Below are 18,814 nucleotides of genomic sequence, written 5' to 3'. Positions count from 1 at the left end.
TTATTTGTAATCACTGCAGAGAGAAAAAGAAAGAGCGAGAGAGCGACAGTGCGGGCAAGAGAGAGAGAGCGACAGTGCGGGCAAGAGAGAGAGAGAGAGAGAGAGAGAGAGAGAGAGAGAGAGAGAGAGAGAGAGAGAGAGAGAGAGACAAGGAGGTGGTGATCTGGTTGAAAACACCATTGGAACATGTGACGAAAGTAAAGAACGATTCACAAAGGAAAATGCGTTCAGGAGCACATTGAAGCAAGGTACATGCCATGATAAGAAAAGTACCCCATACGGAACATGCCAATTTTTCTTTCTCTGCAAGACAGGGAAATTGAAAGCTGCAGACACGTTTAAAACACGGCCTACCCTTGTCTTACAGCAAATTGCCGACATGAAAGGAGTTGCACGCCAAAATGGAAGCCCTGGCATCCTACAGTTAATGTGTCTAGTCGTGGTTAATACGTTCTCTCTTTGTTCCTGGTAATCATTTGTTTTTATCATCTGGAGATGTGACTCTTGAATACTGACTTCTGCCCCATCCCCGACATTTAACTCAGCACATGGAACGCAATGGAGACTTCTTTTGAAGCGCTAAACAGGGCTTCTGGACTAGCTCATTGTATAAGAGCTATCGTCTGCTTCCATATATATACAAATATATATATATATATATATATATAACCTGGGGCTTTAAACGTTTAATTCAGGCAATTTGTAATAAATATATGTGCATGCGCGTGTATCTCTCTTGATGATTTAGTTCTCCAGGAGTGTTTCCTCTTTTATCTTCGTCTTTACAGAGGTGTGACTACTCCCTTGCTACCTTCCTCCACAAGCACCACCCCCCCTCCCTCCACCACCACCACCCCCCCGACCCCCAGCGGCCGCTTCATCCATCTTAATCTAGGCATTTTCAGTGGATTATCCTGTTGACTTTAAGGAAAGGTGAGAGCACGGTGGTTCACACTGAGCACGGTCAAGACTTCAGCTCCCAGTAGGCTTGCTAAGCCTGCATATGCACGTGCCTGTGTGTGTGTGTGTGTGTGTGTGTGTGTGTGTGTGTGTGTGTGTGTGTGTGTGTGTGTGTGTGTGTGTGTGTGTGTGTGTGTGTGTGTGTGTGTGTGTGTGTGTGTGTGTGTGTGTGTGTGTGTGTGTGTGTGTGTGTGTGCGCGCGTGCGAGCATGTGTGCACCCGTGCCACTTTTTCCCTCACCGGTTCATCAATGACCTTAAGAACTTATTGAGGTAGAAGAGGCAGCGTGTTGTTGACAGGGCGGGTTATAAGCTGTCAACCACGTCCAATAAGGTCTACTTGGTACACTTCCTGCAATCGAACCCCAACCCCCCTTCCCCCCGAGCCACAGACCGTTGCCATGGCCCTAATCCAGTCAACCTTCACCGTAACGCTGTGATTGCAGCCCGTAAGATGCTGCATCCTGCCTCAGGAAACACAAACATGCCGCTTCGTGAGAATCTAGCCAGCACCTCCACAAAAATACTTATATATATATATAATATATAAATACTTTTTATCCGATTGGATTTTGTACTACAGCCCAAAGGCAAATACCTCAACCACATTGACACGGGCACGGACAGCTGGACTTGAAGATGGCCCTGCAGACAGCAACGGCGGTTTAGAGAGTCAGTTAAAAGGAAAGATCAACGCCTTGACCCTCCTACGTCAGGGGACCAGGGTTATAGGCCCGGCCGGGGTGGTTACGCGATAAGCACGGTCGCTCCTTAACATGATGTCACGTTTTGTCTTTGGTGTTTGGATAAAGACTGTGTAATTAGTTATTACGATAGGGGAGGCTAGTATTGCTACAAACCCACCACCCATTGAATAAGCATGTACACACACACACACACACACACACACACACACAGAAAACCCTACATACCCACAGACTCTTGTCCGGACTACATTTCCCTATTATGAGGTTATCCAATGACCATACATTCCAACCGAGGCCTCTACCCAGCAAACATGCGTCTTGAGAACACTCAATACACTTTGGACACAAATCCGACTAATGTAACAGCGAGATTGATTTACAACAATCCCCGAGACTTAATCTCACTGCTCGACTCACACTGTAACCCTAAGCCTATGAAAACAATAACGATATCCGATAACTTTGCGGTTTTGCAAGTTAGCGGTAATCATGCGACCCATCGACCATGATGTTCGGCGCACATGTGCAAAACGTGCTTATACATAGTGCACTGAAGCACATTGCCTATAATCACCCTGCAATTCGCACATATGACACCCCTCCACCTGAGCTCCCCGACCCACCCAGGTAGGCGGATCCCACCGCCGGGACCGTTCATAAACACTTGAGGCTTCCACCCCCCCCCCCCCCCCCGAAGCACACACTCCGGTCCGCGAGAAGCTGTGCCGTGCGGCCCACTCAGCAGGCTGATTCAATATATTATTCCCTCTATTGGTCCTATTGAGTTTCCCCTGCCGCTCCCTAAATGAGTTAGGCCCTCCGAGAGACAGCTGGGGAATACGGACGAGGAGGAGGAAGACTGGGAATGGATTTCTGTACTTAGACCATCAACTTTCCCCACGCAAAATGAACTCCACCTCCCAGAGTGCAATTGTGCACCTCACAATAAACACACAAACAAATGCAGACACAGGTACGCAGTACCAGCGTGTATGTTACGCATGAATCACTCGTGCTCACGATGACACTTAGGGGGGGAAATGGGTCTCAGCGGCGTTCTTGTTGGGATGCAATGGCGGCCGGACCACTCGCCCATTACGGCGTTATGAGATGAGGTCGAACACAAATCTCTTGTTGCGCTCTCGTCTTCCTCTCAGTTGTTGGGGGGTGGGGGAAGTAGATGGGAGTTACACTAATGCTTTAAGGTCTCCCGGCCTCACTCTCTCCCAGTGGTGGTCGGCTCCAGACTCAATACTAATAAAACCATAATTTACTTGGCCGAGGTCTGATTGATAGCTCTCCTCCGAGCCCTATCGATCAGCGCTCACTCCGGCGCCCGGGGATGGTCTTTTGTTTGGCCAGCCACTTCCTTCCCACTTGTCTCTTTGCATAAACGTTCCCTTCGCCGAATTAAAGCGATGCATAACCCGTGGCATTAATTACAAAGAGGCTGTCGGTGGGTGTGCCGAACAGGCATCTCAGCGGGCCGGAGTAGGAGTCGGATCCCGATCCTCTTTTGTCAGCAGGTGTTGCCGCCAAACAACGCTGAGCCCCACCCTCTGCCCTGCCACATTACATCGAACACCTTTTTGATTTAGTTTTTTATCTTTGCTGTGCTCGCAGAATGCTAGCCTATTAGCATGCCGCTAAGGTGTGCGGCTTTGATCTTCCAAGGTAGCCGTCCCCACTGCCGTCCCCGCCTCGCATTGCTAACACAGCGCCGTTCTCTCTGCGTTGTGCCTGACCAACGGGGGGCCCCTGTCACCCCCCCGTGGGGGGCCCCATGCGGTTCTTAACCAGTCCGTCCACCTCCATCCCTTCAAAGGCATCGACGTTCATTAGAGGTCCACTCCTGCTTTCTCTCCGCTCTCAGACCTCTCCACTGCAGAAGAACGGCACACACATTTTACCACTAATGGACCCTTAGCCTGCCAAGGAAATATGACAGCAGCCCTAACAAGTTTTTACAACAAAATTAAAATAAAACACACACACACACATAGAGGGCATTGGGTTGCTGCCGTGTCTTTGCCACTGGATTAAGAAAGCAGAGAAAAAAAATCAAGTCACATATAAAATAAAGCCTTTTGCATTTGCCTAAACCCAATTGTCGTCCCTGCAGCGCCTCCTCATCCCGATAATTAGATTTCAGTGTTTCACTAATTAAGGGTGGCTGAACTCAAAACTAATTTCAAGTGGTCAAGCGAAAATAATGCTTAACATCACAGTTTTGTGTTTCACGCCTTCAAAGCTGTGTAAGCATGTTTCTGCCAAGACGTGCAAAAAATGAGGAATAAAGAGAGGGGAAAAAAGAAAATTGGAAGTATCTTTCATTTCATTAAGTGGAATCAAAGAGTCGAGGGGAGGGGGTACAGCGAATGTGTCTTAAGGATTAAAGTGATAACCGTGCCAGCTCCCCAGGCTTTAAGCTCAATGTATTATCATGAGGAACGTAAAGCAGAGCGAGGCAATGATAAAAATAGTAGAGACTGTGAAATTCAACTATCGATAGATACGCAAAGCGAAGATAGTCTCTCGCTTTGGGAAAGTTGCGAAAGGGTTCAACGCGCCGGTACAGATTTCGCAGAGCAAAGCAGAAGTGTCATTTAGACATTTAGACATTTTTGAGTGCATATCATGCTAAAATGAATCAAAGATCAGAATGCAATGGAGACTACACATGCAGATGGAGAACCAGAGTGAGATGCATCTGTAATGTGTGTCCATGACATACAGTATATCATTTAAGAAGTGTTTCAGCATTGTCCAGCCCTTATGGTAAGGCAGTTATAAGTGTAGTGGTTTTGAAAAACGTTCTCAGCACTGTACTCCCTGAGATCTATCTGATAACTTAATATGCATTGGGGAATGCAAAGAAAAAGTACATTACTGGGGTATGGTACAGAAAACAGTATCAGTCTGGAACTGGTCAAGTAGTGTGCAGGGAAATGTGTAACAAAATACTGTCTACTCCATAAAGATCCTTTAGTTGAGCGACGTAAAGGGACAAATCAAATTCAGAGAGTGCAAATAAGATGACTGAGGCTGGACACAGAGAAATGATGAGCATTCGGAGAAGCGGGCGGGTAAAATTAATAGAAGCGAAATTACTTTTTCTGAGAATATATGTGATTGCTTGCACGCACATGGCCATGCATTAGTGGAACTGAGATATAGAAAGAGAAATTACCATGTCCGCCCCAAAGCAGGGGTTGAAACTTGAACGCCTCAAACAAATTGCCAGTGACCAATCATATCGCATGACTATCTGGGTCACCGTGAAGCTTATTCAAAAACCAGGGACACCAGGGCGCACCCAGCCAGGCGGAATGTGTATTCTCCCACTTATAAAGAACGTCTCCGTTCTAAAACGTGAGGCAGACGCCATTTGGGAAAACACTGCGTAGATCACATACCATCCATGTTATAACATAACTGGTTTGTTATAACACGTCTCGTTTGACGTGTGTGGCAGGCTGCTAAGGACATTTTATCTGTCTGTGGTAGCCAGCACGCTGTTCTTTGCTGGGGCGTGCTGGGGAGGAGGCATCAAGGCTGGGGAGTCAAACAGACTCAACAAGCTGGTTAGGAAAGCCAGCTCTGTTGTGGGACTTGAGCTGGACAGTCTGGAGGTGGTGGTGGATAGGAGGATGAGGGACAAATTCAAGTCCATCATGGGCAACCCCTCCCATCCCCTCCATGCTGAGCTGTGGCAGATGGGGAGCACCTTCAGTCACAGGTTGATGTTCCCCAGGTGCAAGACAGAGCGCTTCAGGTGCTCCTTTGTGCCGGCAGCCATTAGGCTGTTCAACAGTGCCCGATGATGATTGTGTTTGTGTATGTCTATGTGTTTGCATATGCATGTGTGTGTGTTTAGGTATGCGTATATATGTGTATATGCATCACCCATCTTGATGTTGGTTCTGTTTGTCTTGTTTTTGTCCCTATTAACTATAAGCGTCTATTTATGCATTAGCACTTTGTATTTATTTATTTATTGTATTTATTACATTGTTATTTTGTCCTGTGTCCTTCCACTGCTGCTGCAACAAACAAATTTCTCCTACGGGGGATTAATAAAGTTATATCTTATCTTATCTTATCTTATCTTAACAGCGCACAACGAAAGAGCATACTCTTTTTGTTTTTCGACTGAAGTGATCCGGTGCGCGATCAGGATGGTGATATTACTTTAGACTCTGTTTACCACTGAACTCCTCCTGAGCCCTGCTGGGCCATTCCTATTAGCCGCCCGTGGCGGACGCGGCCTTAAAAAACACTCATAGCATCTCAAGGCCAAGGCTGTTCATTGTCAATGCTTAATGGCATCCAAAATAGCAGAGGCCCTCCACCGCAGACGTGCTCAGAGTATGGGGTCACCAGGGAAACGCGTAAACAGGCGATCGGAGCACTTGTCTCTCACAATGAGCGGGTCCGCGGGGAGGGGGCCATCCTCGGCTCCTATTGGACGATGCAGGTCCCTTGGTTCAGTCCTTGTGTCCACTTGAGTGTGTGTGTGTGTGTGTATGTGGGTGCATGTTTATGTATTTGCACGTTCTTGTGTGTGCTTGCCTCTTTTTTTGTGGGAGTTTGTGTGTATGTGATTGTTTGTGCGCTTGTGTTTGTGCAAGCTTGGGTGCATATGGTGTGTGTCTTGATGTGTGCGCCAGTGTGTGTGTTTGGGAGAAGGGGGGTCTGTGTGTGTGTGCGTGTCTGTGCGTGTGCGTGTGCGTGTGCGTGTGTGTCTGTGTCTGTGTGTGTGTGTGTGTGTGTGTGTGTGTGTGTGTGTGTGTGTGTGTGTGTGTGTGTCTGTGTCTGTGTCTGTGTGTGTGTGTGTGTGTGCGTGTGAGTGTGTTTGGGGGTGGTAGTCTGTGTGGATGTGTGATGCTTGTACATTAGGCTTCTACACTATATCATCTGTGGTCGGAAACTAACCACGTTGGCAAAGAATGCGGTCAAAAGCATTGCATGGCCTTCATGTGTAGAATGGAGACGCGCGTTATGGAAACATAGCGATAACAGAAACACAGTGCATTAGAGGCTCGGCCGTCCGTCTCCTCCACCTTCCAGACATTGATGGATCCCGTTCTTTTTAATGGCGGCTGTCCCATTAAGAGCAGCAGACAGTGTAAAGCTGGCGCTAGGCTCACTGTTGACCAGACGCTACGGTCCACACCGCAGACAGCTGGGCAGGCTCGGCCGACACTTTACTCTTCTTCTGATTGTTTTATTTTGTTCTTCCCCGGTCTGGGATTTGTGAGTGCATTCAATAAACCATTCAGCTTATATTTCTCTGCTTGCCAAGCGCGAGCCCCTATAGCTGCAATACAGTATGATAATACTCCCATTCCCCTTCCCCCTCCCTTTCATTGCAGCCTTGCAGTGAACCTCATCCCTCCTGCCGTCTCTGTGCAGCGTCAACGGGGAAAGCCGGTGCGACAGCTTGCTAGCGTCTTAGCGCCGCAATGCCGTCGGCCTGTCTTCCTTCAGGCCAATCTTCATCTGCGACCTGTCATATGGACGTATATCTGTCGCACTGACTGCTGGGGCTCTGCTCTCCCTCTCACTGTGTGGAGTTAGTCTCCACACAGTATCCATCGGTTCTGGCCAGCCTGCTAGACATGGATTAAGTAGACTAGGAGAGGGGACTGGTGAGCTGATTACACTGGGGTGAACCCAGGTTTCTACCCACCCCCTGGAGGGACAGGAATCCTTCAGCCAAGTCTCTCATTGTCTCTCGTCCCTCTCTCTCTCTCTCGTCCCCCTCTCTCGTCCCCCTCTCTCTCTCTCTCGCTCTCTCTCTCTCGCTCTCTCTCTCTCTCTCTCTCTCTCTCTAGATTGGCGTCGGTATAGGATGTGAGGAGAAAAAGGGAGGGATAGGGAGGGAGGAGGGGTGTAGGGGAAGGAGAGCGGATTATTTGTCAGGGGATTATGCTCCCCGAGAAGAGGAGAAGATGGGTAGGTTGTGCACTTCAAAGTGAAAAGAGAGAGGTTCAGCGAGAGAGAGAGAGGGAGAGATGCAAGGAAGTAAGTGAGAAGTGACCCTGAGGAAACCTGACAGCTAACAGAATTTAAAATGGACCAATCGGAGCAGAGGGGTGCGTTAAGGGATGTTATTTTCTCTACGCACAAACCCAGTGAGAGAACCATTACTCTGCACATTACGTGTAGCGCAGAGACACCCCATCCAGGAGGAATTCAACCTTCAACCCCGCAGCTACCAAGGGAACACCCTCCGTTGCCGTACCATCCTCCACCCGCTGCTTGTTTTAACAGCACCAGGTCCATGATGGACAGGAAGGGAGAGGAGGATAGAGGAGAGGAGCGGAAAGGAAAGGAGAGGAGACAAGAGGAGAGGAGAGCAGAGAAGGGATTAGAGGAGAAGAGAGGCGAGTAGGGGAGAGGGGAGGGGAGATGGGAGGAGAAGGAAGAAGAGGAGAGGAGAAGGGAGGAGAGGCGAGATGAAGTGAGGAGAGGGGAGGAGAGATTAGGAGAGAGGATGAGATGACAGGGAGGACCATGAGAAGAGCGGAGTTGAGGGGAAGAGAGGGAGTAGGGGAAGACAGGATAGGAGAAGATGAGAGGACAGGAAATGTACCCGAGGCCAGTTGTTAGGATGGGAATATGCATGGTGGGAGAGCTGGTGTGCATCAGCTCTACTGACGAGAGGGGCTCCAGCTGGGGGTGAAGGGCAGAGTCTCAGCGAGCCCTCTATCCCACTGACACACAGCCACAGGACACAGCCGCCAATTACAGTCACCACCAAACGCTAATCCAACCTGATCTACAACCTCTGGCTTCCGGCTGTGTGTACATGCACGTGTGTGTGTGTGTGTGTGGGTGCGTGTGCATGCATCCGTGCATGTTTGAGTGGAGTATGTCTGCAAGCATATATATGTGTGCGTGTTACTATGAATGCAAGACAGAGCCAGTATGCTTGTACAAATTGTGTGTGTGTGTGTGTGTGTGTGTGTGTGTGTGTGTGTGTGTGTGTGTGTGTGTGTGTGTGTGTGTGTGTGTGTGTGTGTGTGTGTGTGTGTGTGTGTGTGTGTGTGTGTGTGTGCAACCGTGTTTGCCGTGATTGGATGTGAGATACAGGATTCACACATTTTTCTTCATCCCTGAAGGCTTCCTTACTCTCTTGCAAACACGTTACTATTGCAATCACAACCTTCCTGTTTGTTTCAATTTCAACAAACTCTCAACCAATTTCAACAGATCTCTACTGCAGTGTCTGGAGAAAAAAATATAATATGAACAAACATCAGCACTTAAAAAGAGTGGAATTTGAAGATCTGAAAGGGCAGCAAATTTAAATGGGGTTTGCGTCAGTTGGGCTATTCATTTATGTTAAAATATACACCCCTATCTTTACTCTCCAACGGGCCACTGCCTTGCATTCAAAGGTCTTGGCTAACAAGCACACATCAGGCTGCATGCTTTTTCTATTATCTGCCTTCATCTTACCTCCTTATTTCTCCGAGCCTGTCAATCAAAAGTCAATGGTCTCTTAGATATCATTTCAGGGCCTTCGGTGGGGTCGGCGCAGAAACACACACACATGCACAGTTTGCACACACACACACACACACACACACGCACATTGTCACAAGAGCATAAGCCCACGTAAACACAGATTCAAAAGAACAAATACACACACACACACAAACACTGCACACAAACCATACCTCAAACACACACACACACACAGACGGACACACACACACACACATTACGAGTCACACAGATTGCTAGACGGCAGGTGTTATCAGCTGAATCTCACATAGGAAATGGTGTGGTTGAAGATTAGCATGGCAGCGGCCTCATCCTAAAGGTTCCCTCTCCCCCCGCCGTCTTAACGCTCCTAAACATCTGAGGGTTGACAGATTACCCCCGCTGGCAAGGCCACTCCAATAGAAAATCTCCAGCAATAGAAAAGCACTTCTCACCTCTCTCTTCTCTCCTTCTCATCTTTATTCACATACAGGGTTTTATAAAGTTTGTCTGAGTGTGAAGATTCGAATTAATGATAACGAAATGTAGGGTTGTTTCCCTGTGTGTGTGTGTGTGTGTGTGTGTGTGTGTGTGTGTGTGCGCGTGTGTATTTAACATATTTAACACCTGCCTGTTAAATGGTAAAGTGCCGGATTCATGGAAAGGTGCCTTAATACACAGAATCCCCAAAAAAGGCAATATCCCGGATGACCCCTCCACACTTTCACCTGATCAAAAAGCCTACATGAGCCGCCAAGGCATGAATGAGCACGTCTTCTGCCTGAAAACGGCTATTGATGACTTTAAACACGACTCCGCAAAGTTATTCACTGTTTTCCTGGACTTTCGTGATGCCTTCGGGTCATTGCCACACAGCGTCATGATTTATGCACTTAGGGAAATACAGCTTCCACAAGTGTATATTGATGTCGTGATGGATGTCTATGAAGGATCTTACATCCAAGTCATTTGTGGTGACACCCTAACTGATCCCATTCAGCTGGATGTTGGTATTAAAACAGGATGCCCCTGGAGTGCGGTGAATTTCATCCTAGCAATCAATCACTGGATCAGGTGGATGCCCCAGTGCGCACCTGAAGGAGTCAGGTCACCAAATCCAGTGCAGGGATATGCTGATGATGTAGAGATCTCATCACGGGACGAGAGCGTAATCCACTCAATGCTCCACCGCACTGAGGAATTCATACAGTGGTCAAGATTGGAGGTAAAACACACCAAATGTGCTGCGTTCTATGAGAGGAGGAGCGGTGGAAATCGGTAGTATCAAGCCAAATCCGACAGACCCCCATCCTTCACAATAATGCAGAACCCAATCCGCGTCTACTCAAGGCATGAAACATACCCATATCTAGGCCATAAATTCAATGTCGCTGGCGACTGGGAAGAACAGGTCAAAGAGCTGGCTAATGACTACACTGTCAGACTCGACCTCATCGATTCATCCCCCCTCCCGATTCTAATGAAATTCCAGGCAATCAGAGAAGTCGCCCTTTCAAAAATCCAACACCTGTTTGCAAACATCCATATACCTCAGAACATCCACACAGAGATGACAAACAAGACGGTGAGCCTGGTGAGGAAATGGCTTGGCTTAAACACCCACTCGACCCGTGACATCATCTTCCAAGCCCGCGGTGATGGAGGTCTCGGAGTCGCAAACATTGAGTGGGTCAACACCGCCACCAGAACCAACCACCTCCTCAAGATGCTCAACTGCGACGACGTGACAGTCCGGGAAATGGCCCGTGAATCACTCCTCCTGCATATGCAGCGACGCAAAATCCCACCTGCGAAGGAGAATGAGCGGCAATTCCTCGGATTCAAAATAAAAGATAATGGAAAACTGGACATCAGAACTGCAGGCTTCGGTGTGCGGTCAGACTGGATGGATCTCAATGACCTGTGCCACCGCTCAAGAATAAATCTGAAGTGGGCGGGGCCCGATGGTACACCTGTTGCACTGAACTCTGTTGTCATGGACCCGCTCATCAATGTATGCACGACCTTTGAACAGGAAGATGGGCAACACGAGCTGTCAATCAAAACAGCGAGAGCCACAATGCTAAGAATGAAAGTAGAAGAGAGTGCACAGCATTGGACTAGCTTAAGCCTGCAGGGCAAACTGGCACGGCTACCCTTTGCAAACCACTCTGTGTCCCACTCTATGCTCTCAAACACGACCATTGGAGAGGACGTCCTTATCTTTTGCATTAAGGCCCGCTTACAGGTATTGCCAACAAAATACAACAATCTGGTATCCGTCACAACACAACCCACACTGCATCCTACATCCCACCCCAGACAATAAAGAGACAATGGCTCATATCCTAAACGGCTGTAGCTTTTACAAAGGACTGTACATCGCCAGACATGACCGTCTGGTGGACTTGGTCTCACAAGAACTCAGACAAGTACAGGACAGAACAACACACATGTATAAGCACAGCACTGTGCAATTGAACTGGTTTGATCATAATTGTACTGATAACAACATACTGTGTAACATCCCAAACACCCCAGACATTGTTTTCATTAACCAAGCCAGAAAATCAGTTACCATCTTTGAAATAGGCTGTGCGTTTGATCTGTATATGGACACTTGCTTCACATCCAAATTCATGAAATACCAGCCATTGGTAGAATGTATCACAGCTCTAGGATATAACTGCCAATTAATCATGCTTGTGTTCGGAAGTCTGGGGCATGTACACAAAGTTGTGCTCCGAGGTTTGCAGATGGGTGGACTGCAAAAGGCTGATGCGAAAAGCGTTCTAAAATTCTGCTCAGTCTCAGCGACCATAGGCAGCCTCCACATCTGGAAGAGACGTTGTGTTGTCTATCCCTGAATGCCATATTGTCATATGCAATGCTTTAACCTCAGCTAAACCATCATCATTTCATCTCTACTCCTCTGCGTGCTTAAGCATTTTGCACATTCAGTGTCTGGTTAGTTTTCAGATTGAAACCTTCTAATTAATGTTTGGATCAAAAAAAAGAAAACTTTGTTTTGCTTGTAGATCCAAATAAAATAATTTAAACCTGTGTGTGTGCGTGTGTATGGCCTCCGTTGCATTTTGATTATGTGGACAAGTTATATGTACGTGTGACTGTTTGACCATTTGTGTGTGTGTGTGTGTGTGTGTGTGTGTGTGTGTGTGTGTGTGTGTGTGTGTGTGTGTGTGTTTTTGTTTGTTTGGGAATGTGCGTGTGTGTGTGTGTTTGTGCATATGTGGGCTTGCGTGCATATTTGTGTGTTTGTTTGTGCATCTGTGTTTGTGTGAGTGTGTCTGTATGTATGTGTGTGTGTCTGTGTGTTTGCGTCTATGTGTGTGTGTTAATGTGTATGCATGTTTGTGTTTTTGTGCACGTGTGTGTGTGTGTGTGTGTGTGTGTGTGTGTGTGTGTGTGTGTGTGTGTGTGTGTGTGTGTGTGTGTGTATCCACACGTGTGTGTGTCGTTGTGTGTGCGCGCCTGCGTGCACGTGCCGGTCCACCATTGACAGCACAGAGGGGGCATCAGTCAGACCTGACTGGAATTACAATGAGAATAGTTTCATGCCAGCGAATATGGACCACGGCTCACCCCCAAACCACGTTAGTTTACCTCGTTGTTCTGGGCCACCCGTCGCGCCACGATGAGCTGGATCATCCCCCTCTTGTTGCCCTCCACGGACATGGAGGTGCGGAGGTTCTCCATGGCCTCCTGGTTGGTCATGTCCAGCAGAGACTCGCTGTTGACGGCGATCAGCTGGTCGTTGACGCGAAGGCGTCTGTCCTGCGGGGGCCCGAAGGAGGGGTCAGAGAGACAAGAGTTACCATGACGCTCCGGTTCAGATTCTGGACAAATGCTGTCTTCTGTGTGACCGCTAAGATGGCTTTCTTTTGAGGAGGCTCACAGGAAAACTACCAATGTTCCCCGAAGAAATACGAGCAAAGAAAATAGGTTTTATGGGTGAAATGGCCGTGTGCTGAGTAAAATGTTGTTTTTTCTGCACTAAACATTAACGGCAGTGGGGAGTTGAGTTGTTGAAAGTGTTCAAGGGGTTGCAAGTTTTTTCATATAATGGGAGCGAATGTCCAGTTGTGCTAATGGTTTTAAAATGTGTTCAAATGTACTCAGAGAAAGCCCTCACATTCTTCCCCATTGCCCTCGGAGCATATACCCTGTTTCCCGGCGTTGTACTTGTTAACGACGCACTGGATAAAGTGATACTTCACCCCACACCTTACCCTCATTCACTTCACACCTTACCCTCGTTCCTGAACCCGCATTCAGGAACAATTGAACAAGGGAATGGCCTCTAATGAAGCCAGAGAGGGGAGGGGGGAGGATTTTAAATTGCATAATAATATACTGCATGCTGATGGGGTCCTTCATAAAAAGATATACTTAACAGAAAAGCCAACAACAGTCTGCTAAACATTTTCCCTGGCAGCAACACCATATCAAAAATTGATTGTCAATAATAAAATGTTATGCGGCAATGTAAAATATAAAGGCCATGCTTCACATCGTTCAGTCCACAGTGGACTTACTGTAAGGTAAACCTTACAGTGAGGTAATGAACGATTAGTTAGCATTAGTTAATGCAGAAGTGAGCATTAACTAACGGTTAACTAATGGTCTAGTTATCCTTTACAAATAGTCTCCATGTTAACTAATAGTGTTAATGTTTACTGATGGTCATCATGTTCACATTTACTAAAGTATTAGAGTATACATTATTTAATAAACCCTACCCCATACCCACTAATCGTAACCCCTATGCTGATGCTATATAATTTGAATAAAAGCAGTAACTAATGTTGATTAAAGATGTACCCTTAGTGTAAAGTGTCACCGGTGGACTCGAGGGTCACTTGCCTTGCAGGCCGCGCCACCGTTCATGATGGACTTGACGAAGATGCCCAGGTCGTCGTGGCTCTCCTTGGAGCGGTTGCCCTTGACGCTGACCCCCAGGCCGGCCGAGCCCGACTCGCTCAGAGGGATCTCAAAGGTCATGAACTCCCGCGTGCCGTCGGGCGTCAGCATCAGGTCCTCGTCGTCCGGCTGCTGGCGGTCAGAGAGGAGGAAGAGGAAGATAGAAAGCAACCGGTTAGCTCTGTTGTACTTGTGACTTGGTGCTTTTATGTGGACGAAAGTTTTAGATTTATGTTGACCCACAAGCCCCCCTTGCAAAAATACAAAATCATTGCTAAATTGACGTTTAAATGTGAAACGTATTGCTCCATAACTTGTTTGGTTCTATATGCCTTTCCCTGGACGCCGCCTTAGCCCAACATATAGGGATACCACTTACCCCCTGCCCGCTGTGCGTGTGTTTAGCGACACAACGTTCAACGGGGAAACGGTAGACATGGCTGTGTAGCGCGCCGACAGAGGCTAACCCAGAAGTCAATACCGGCCGCTAAACAACAGCACAGCGCCCAATCAGTGGAAAGGAATGAGGAGGGACCCCCGGAGAGGCAGGCGGGCAGGCTTCAGGTAGAGCGTGTTGAGGAAGGGGGGGTGGCGAATGTGACGGAGAGCTCTGGCGTGCGTTTCACCGCTGTCGATTTCAATTGGCCGTAGCGTCCGGGAGCGCTGCTGGGTTTTGTTTCTGTGGCCCGGCGCCCAGCGGGAGCAGGGCCGGTGGCGGGCAGAGGGCTGTCGGTGTGTGGAGCAGCGTGGACGTGGAGGGTGGAGTGAAGGGGGTTCCTTGGGAACAGCAGGTAGCAATTTGACGCTGAAACAACCCTGCCTCCCTTATGTGTTGAGGCAATACTGCTTTGAAGGATAATTTGTGGCACCTGGGTTGATCAGCGGCACCAGACATTGCCCCCGCTCCGCTTCTGCTACTTCTCAGCTGCACTTACGGTTGAAATGCTAGGGGCCTTTCGTTGTGAGCGCCTGTTGTTGGTGGTGCTCATGGTACTGTGAAGCATTGCATGCACAAACACGCACGCACGCACGCACGCACGCACGCACGCGCACACACACACACACACAGGGTTCCGGGGCAGGTGAGACGTGCCGGTTCATTGTCCAGGGCCAACAGACCACATTGAGATCACTTTGGACGTAAAGCAGTCCATCATCAAAAAAACCTCCCCCGTCCCAAAGAAAAGCAAACACTCCATACATTCAGCCAGTGGCTTGCAAACTATGTCTTTGATGTAAATAAATAAAATAACCCAAAGCAGCAGGGATCAGGGCTGGATTCGTCTGACTTTCAAACCTTTATGAAACCAAAAGCAAACAGCGAGTATGGGAGAACGCGCTAACAGCGCGGGGATAACACCAACGACATCAAAGCACTGGCAGTGGGGCTCGTGTTTTTCTTTACTTGTCTTTTCTTTAATGGCTCGGCCTGATAAATGGGAGCGGGTCTGGTAGAGATTTGAGAAAAACATTTGAGAAATGATTTCCATTCACTGCTCTACAAAAACTTTTGAACAGCGAGCCAATCGCCAAGCCCCCCGCCCCCCGCCATCAACTCCAAACTAGAAATAAAGAAAGGAAGTTAGAAAGTTATCCACAGTTGTTCTTTAAACTAATAAAAGCGGCTTTAAGTAAGGCAGTGAGGGGCCAAATAACAATGGAATGTTCAGAAAGCTGGTTCCAATGAGCCTTCTAAAGCATGTCAGAACGTGAGTGGAGGACGGAGAGCCGCGCGCAGAGGCGGGCCTATAATTGGTTGGCCGGACAGTGCTGAGGCTGTGTGCGCAGCTAACGCCATGGCAGTGAGGTTCACATTGAACAATAGCAGGCCAGCGTGAGCACTCAACTCAGAGCCCGTGCCGAACAAATACCTTTATTTAAACACACTTGCGTCACCGCGGGCAAGCAGATGTAATTACCCACACTGCGGACCGAGCGTGGGCGTGTGCGGTCCTCAAAGTCTTATGCGCGTGCCACTTCATGTGCGTACACGTGCAGCAGTGTGCATCCACATGCATTCCCTGTGTGCATAGGGACACACACACAACAGCAGCCTAGTGCAGATGCAAACGCATGTACATCGAGAAGGACAGATACCTTCTCCTCAGGCTCAGACAAATACACACGCACGCGTGTGCGAGCACAATGGAGCACACCCGCGCGTCTATACAGATGGATGGCGGCCAGGTGTGTGCCCTTCACAGCTGCCTGAATAAAAGGAGAGCTAGATGGAATAGAAAGCTAGAGATAGAGCCCGCGTGGCTTTAGATGTTTTCTCATTCTCCTGCAGCTCAGCAGTTATTAGGATGCAGCCGTGCGTTCAGGTGCAGGCACTTTTCAACACCTTTAGACCCAGACCCCGTAACTTCCTCTGCTGAGTAGCTCTCACCGACTCTCGTTCTCGCTCCCTTGCTCTCTCTCTCTCAATTTCTGTCTTGATTTTGGTTGTTTTGCTTTTTTCTTTCTTTTAGTTTGTCGCCTCCCCTCTTACTTTTCTTCCCCTTTCTTATTGGCAGCACAGCTGTCTCTGTGACCCCGTAAACCACCCTCCTTGTGACACACACACACACACACACACACACACACACACACACACACACAGTGTAATGCTCGCATGACTGGGTCCTTTTAGCGTGTACAGGCCATTGGAATTCATCTAATCATTGTGCATGTCAAACCTTTGGGCCCCCACAGCAGAAATCACCCACTCTGATCTGGGCAGACTGCAGAGTGCTCATCCAGGTGAGGGAGGCGGCCAGGCAAAGCAAATAGCGATTGTAAAACAAGCATCGACAGCTCGTGTTCGCCATTGTCTCAGGTTTCATTGGCCAAATGTCCTGGTGTGTTTCAGCGCTGTTGAGGATCACAGGACGCGAGGGTTAGCGTCGGACGTTCATCTGGCTCACCCAACCCGCTGGGTCAAACTAGCGCACTGGCTGCACCGTTACCATCGTTGCACAAACATATATAATATATGATACATTTTGGGATGAGTGCACACAGGCTGCGTGCGTCATCGCCGCGGATCAGTTTGTATCTTTAATCAAGACTTTTTATTAATAAAACGGCCATGAGTTACGTCTCCCAGTCGGCTCTCAGCCAAGCGGATGAAGACGGTAATAAATTGACTGCAGACTGGGCTGTCCACAATTTTGTAAATGTTGTGTTTGTCTGTGTGCACGTGGGAGAGTGTGTGTGTGTGTGTGTGTGTGTGTGTGTGTGTGTGTGTGTGTGTGTGTGTGTGTGTGTGTGTGTGTGTGTGTGTGTGTGCTTGTGTGTGATAATGGATGCACGTTTATCATAGTGTGCATGAACACAATTACAGTAGATATATTAGAAAGTATGTGTAAAAGGTGGGTTGCTTTGGCTGTGTTTGTACGAGTGTGTGTGTCTGTGTGTGTGTGTGTGTCTGTATGCACGCTGTGCTCTTCCCAAAAATGATGACAGAATAACCACCCACTCAGAGCTGGGTTCCGGGAACGGCTGGGGCCGAGGCAAGCGGAGAGCAGTGTAACATTTTCATCAGACAGGAACCAGCGGCTGGCGGCCAAGAATGAGTTTGTCAGCCCGCCTGACAGGCCCGTTGCACCAATTCCTGCTCTGCCAGCCCTGGTATATACGACTCCTTCTCCACGGCGGAGGAGATAAATAAAGAAAAGAGAGAGGAAAAGGAGAGCGAGAGAGAGGTCTCTATTGTGCAGTGCTTTACAGTATGACCCCGGGCAAAGCGAGTGTTTCTCAAGACCTGCCTTCAAAAACGAGGTAGAGGCAGCTCTCTCTACTGGAGCCACACAGTCTTAACGAAGGTTGAATGGAAGTAATGGGCTTACAACTGCCGCTTGAACCCCCTAGAACTCCATCTAGGGACTGTTTGGCTCGAGTGGTAGAGTTGAGAATAAATATAAAAATAAGAGGAACGCACCAACTTTGTGAGTGAACCAGGTTAAGGAGAGAGCGCACACATTGACATCTGTGATTAATTTGGACGGGGGGCTGCCGTTCCACCCCCGTTTCGCCTCGAAGACCCCCCCCCCCCCCCCCCACGTCCACCACCACCACCCCATGGTTTCTAATCACCATGGCCCGTGTGTCACCTGCTCTCGGTGGGTCATGCCTAGTCAAGTCTCAGTCGGCCCATCACACAGATGGCCGGTCCCTTTCTTTAACTATCTCTCTCTCGCTCGCCTTCTCTTGATTTCGCCGTCTCTCTCTCTCGCTCCGTCCTAACCAATGCAGTCACAGTCCATTATGGGAGCAGGTTTCCTTTTTTTTATTAATTAACATTGTGGCGGCCTGGCTCCCATTCATTACGGCCTTTTGTGACTGGGTGGTCGGGTGGGGAGGAGGGGAGGGGCATAGGGAAAGATGGACCCAGGAGAGAGGCGACAAAGGAGGGATGAGGGAGGGAGAGGTGTACGGCACAGAGATCCAGACTAAATGGGACCTCTGGGTTTTTTTCCGGTTTTATTTCTAGCCCGCTTAACACTGTTCACCTTGCTAACGAGGGAGGTTGTGTGTGTGTGTGTGTGTGTGTGTGTGTGTGTGTGTGTGTGTGTGTGTGTGTGTGTGTGTGTGTGTGTGTGTGTTTCTGTGTGCGTGCATGTGTTTGTGCGTGTGTGTTCTCTCAGGAAGAAAAAGGAGACCGAGCAGGAGGTAGGACAAAAAAAAGGGAAAGTGGAGAGGCAGACTAGAGAAAAGGCCCAAGATAGAAAC

General features: G+C 48.5%; 1 protein-coding gene across 1 annotated transcript in view; it reads right to left on the bottom strand.

Annotated features, from left to right (window-relative positions):
• LOC132452603 (partitioning defective 3 homolog) overlaps nucleotides 1–18,814 on the bottom strand; it is an 83,885-nt gene that overhangs the window by 40,420 nt on the left and 24,651 nt on the right. Inside the window, exons 8-9 of the mRNA XM_060045289.1 lie at nucleotides 14,045–14,233; nucleotides 12,785–12,955 (exon numbers count right to left, since the gene is read on the bottom strand). Coding sequence (XP_059901272.1) covers nucleotides 12,785–12,955; nucleotides 14,045–14,233 — 360 coding nt within the window. The remainder of the gene's footprint in view (nucleotides 1–12,784; nucleotides 12,956–14,044; nucleotides 14,234–18,814) is intronic.

The sequence above is a fragment of the Gadus macrocephalus genome, chromosome 23, assembly GCF_031168955.1.
Source record: "Gadus macrocephalus chromosome 23, ASM3116895v1".
Taxonomy (NCBI): Eukaryota; Metazoa; Chordata; class Actinopteri; order Gadiformes; family Gadidae; genus Gadus; species Gadus macrocephalus.
This window is presented reverse-complemented; position numbering and strand designations above follow the sequence as displayed.